The sequence below is a fragment of the Ostrinia furnacalis genome, unplaced genomic scaffold, assembly GCF_004193835.3.
Source record: "Ostrinia furnacalis isolate ACB-3 unplaced genomic scaffold, ASM419383v2 OfSCF5161, whole genome shotgun sequence".
Lineage (NCBI taxonomy): Eukaryota > Metazoa > Arthropoda > Insecta > Lepidoptera > Crambidae > Ostrinia > Ostrinia furnacalis.
The window spans coordinates 1-3,471 of record NW_021135400.1 but is presented as its reverse complement, the minus strand read 5'-3'; the positions used below and the strand labels follow the sequence as shown (position 1 = coordinate 3,471).

At 35.6% G+C, this 3,471-nt stretch overlaps 1 protein-coding gene across 1 annotated transcript; it reads left to right on the top strand.

Moving 5' to 3' along the window:
- The first annotated feature begins 1,463 nt into the window (after positions 1-1,463).
- On the top strand, positions 1,464-3,301 carry LOC114360749 (cytochrome P450 6B5-like). The gene is made up of 2 exons (XM_028315539.1): positions 1,464-2,800; positions 2,960-3,301. The coding sequence occupies exons 1-2, from the start codon at positions 1,483-1,485 to the stop codon at positions 3,118-3,120; spliced, it is 1,479 nt and encodes a 492-aa protein (XP_028171340.1). The 5' UTR covers positions 1,464-1,482; the 3' UTR covers positions 3,121-3,301.
- The last annotated feature ends 170 nt before the right edge of the window (positions 3,302-3,471 follow it).

Here is a 3,471-nt window from a genome sequence, read left to right as displayed (position 1 = left end):
AACGCCTTCTTAGAGTAGGCGCACACCGTGGATTTTTCGTCGGCCGATAGTTTAGTCGGGCAGTTGATCAGTATGGGCATGTATGGGAGTGAGCACACTACACCGATTCGATTTGGCCGATTCTTCATACAAATTAAAATCGGGCACAACTATCGGCCAACTAAAAATCAACGGTGTGCACCTACTCTTAGGATTCAAACCGATGATATAATTACAATAGAAAGATTGTGTTATTATTTGTTTGTTTGCATTGAGTAAAATTGTAACATTAGATTGTAATTGTAACAAGATATGATGGGCAGACTGCTCATGACTAACTTCAACAGTGAAACACTCACAAAAAGGAAACGAAACTAGTTTGAATCTATCGTATCAATGAAAATATTATAGTCTTATATTGTTGCAATAGGAGCACATTTGCAATAAAAAAGTATCGTCCATTGTATTGTCGACTGTACGTAAATAATACCAACGCTTTATCAGTTACAGAGTTCAAAGGCCGCCCACAATGTTATTCGTCTCCAACAAAAATAAACATTCAGATATCATTATTTTGGGACCAAGAAAACTGTCTCGGCTGCGTATTTGCAAAGGCTTGTTTAACTTCCTGTCCGCTTGCTTCTGATATACAACTGACCCGGCTGTGTCAACTTTGTTACGAAATACGCGTTTTTCCGATAAAATAGTAAAATAATGTCAATGTGAAAACTTTCATATTCATCAAGCATATAAATAATGAACATAGGTACATAAAAAAAAGATACATACAGTCGAACATATAACCTCCTCCTTTTTTGAAGTCGGCTAAAAACAAATTGCATTGCCCAACTTTAAAACCAGCCGCTTGATTCATAACTATTAGTTTTACTTTTACAATGCAATTTTAATGACAAAATAATAAATATTATCTTCTTAACTCTGACCAGTTCTTAACAATTCTAAATACATATTAATCAATCAGGTAACATAAACAGCAATAAGGAAAATTTACGCTATTTGTTTTATAAAAATATGTATTTTTTTAATCTCAACAAATATAACATTATCAAAAAAATTACCTTATAAACGAGTCCATTTATTTACAAAACATAACATGCAAGTCACGATGAAGGCAAAGGAAAACCTCGATAACGATTGAATAAAAAAAATTAAGTATCTGCCATTAATGTTCCCAAATTATTAATCAGGATACCTAATTCAAAACACAGGCATTATTACATCTAAATATAACTCTGACTGACATAGTGATCTATCAACGCACAGCCCAAACCACAGGACGGATCGGGTTGAAATTTGGCATGCAGGTAGATGTAATGACGTAGGCATCCGCTAAGGATTTTACGAAACTCTACCTTTAAGGGTGTAAAACTCGAACCATGCGAACGAAGGGCGGTCGGCCGCTAGTCTATAAATAAACACAAAACGACTCTACCCATTATAGTGCCGTATTAGTACGCTTCTCGCCGTCGCACCAAGCCCACGATGTTGTTGATATTATTGAGCATCTGTGTAATCTTAGTGGTGTGGTTGATATTTAGACAAAGTAACAAAGACTACTGGAAAAAACTAAATGTGGTACAAGTGAATGACTTATTTATGAGTTTCCTACTTGGTGATCGTTCAATTGCTGAAATCTACAAAGAAGTTTACGACAGCCATCCAAATGAACCGCACGTTGGCTCATTCATGATGACGAAGCCAACTCTTATTTTGCGGGATCTCCAAAACATACAAGCTGTTCTTAATACAGATTTCGAGAGCTTCTCTAGTAGAGGGATCAATTGCAATGACAATGATCTATTGGCAGATAACGTTGTGTTTATTTCCGACTATCAACGTTGGAAAACTATTCGACAGAAACTCACGCCCTTCTTCACCAGTTCTAAACTGAAAATTATGACAAATGTAATCAAAGAATGTGCTCGCGATTTCGTTGAAATGGTGAAACAAAATAAAGAAATGAGAGAAAAACCATTTACTGCTTTATACACTTACACTACGGCTACTATTGGGGCCTCGGTTTGTGGCATCGATACACAAATGAAGAACACTATGCAGTCGCCTTTCCTTGAAATGAGTTGGAAATCTTTAGAACCCTCAACTATTACAGATATAAAATTTGCTATATCTACCTTATCTCCAACACTTTTCAAACTTCTAAAACTAAAAATATTCGGAGAACATGAGGAATTCTTCATTGGAGTAATGAAAAAGATGTTAGCTGCACGCAGAAATGACCCACACAATATCAGTGATTTCATAGGATTGTGTGTAGAACTCCAAAAGGCTGGACCAATGAAGGACAAGTCGAATGACTACGAGCTGGAACCAACAGACGAGTTGTTGGCAGCCCAAGCATTTTTCTTCTTTTTAGCTGGCACGGATACTGGAGCTAACACAATGCATTTTACTCTTCTTGAACTAGCTAGTAATCCAGATATTTTGCAAAGATTGCACAAAGAAATAGACCAAGTGTTTGAAGAAACAAACGGGGAAGTCACGTACGATGTGATTGATAAATTAGTTTATTTGGATATGGTGGTTAACGAAACTCTGAGAAAGTTTCCACCCTTAGGTGCTTTGCAAAGGGAATGCGTAAGAAATACGGTATTACCTGTTGGTAACTTGAAAGTTGATAGGGGGGTTACAGTAGTTATACCAACTTATGCCATACACACGGATGAGAATTTCTTCCCGAATCCCGAAAAATTTGACCCAGAAAGATTTGCTCCGGAAAATGCTGCTTACTTCCCGAAATATGGTTATATGCCATTTGGAGAGGGGAGAAGAATCTGCTTAGGTAAGGCTTGAGTTCTTTATATTTATTAACGTTGTTTATTTTGTACAGATAAAGTAATTCTAGGTTTGGTAATTTACTTAAATAAACAAATATCTCTTGGACATTTTACACTGCGACTTTAGTTGCCTGTTAATTTATAAGGAATTTTATTTCTTTCAGGTTCCAGATATGGACGTATTCAAGTTTTATCTGGCCTAGCGTATTTACTGCGTTCGTTCACTCTGAAACCTCAAAACTATACGCCTCGGTTCCAGAAGAGCAGCTTCAGCTTACGAGATACTAACTCAAAGTACGACTTGATTCTGAGAAAAAACATGTGAAGAAAGTGACAAATATAAGTAGGAGTAATAATAGCATTTGATACTAAGATTGGTGACTATTAAAATACAAGGACAAAAAAGTGAATGAAAAAACTTATTTTGAAATAATTAATATATTTTTTACTGTCGAAAATGTAGTCATGTATGTTAAAATAAATCAGTACATTACCAAGTTGTATAATTATGTTTCCATTTATTTATTTCCATTCAATTGCAAGACAACCCTTACCATTCAACATTTATTATTGTATTTCTTGAATTAACAATTTGCAGACTGTGCCCGTACACGGATTCCGGTCCCTAATTTTGAGCACATAATTGAGAATGTTACTAGGTATGCAAAATCACTTG

Coding starts and splice junctions, on each gene's coding strand:
- LOC114360749 (XM_028315539.1), top strand. CDS start 1,483: ATGTTGTTGATATTATTGAGCATCTGTGTAATCTTAGTGGTGTGGTTG. Junction 2,801..2,959: donor GGGGAGAAGAATCTGCTTAG/GTAAGGCTTGAG, acceptor TATTTCTTTCAG/GTTCCAGATATGGACGTATT.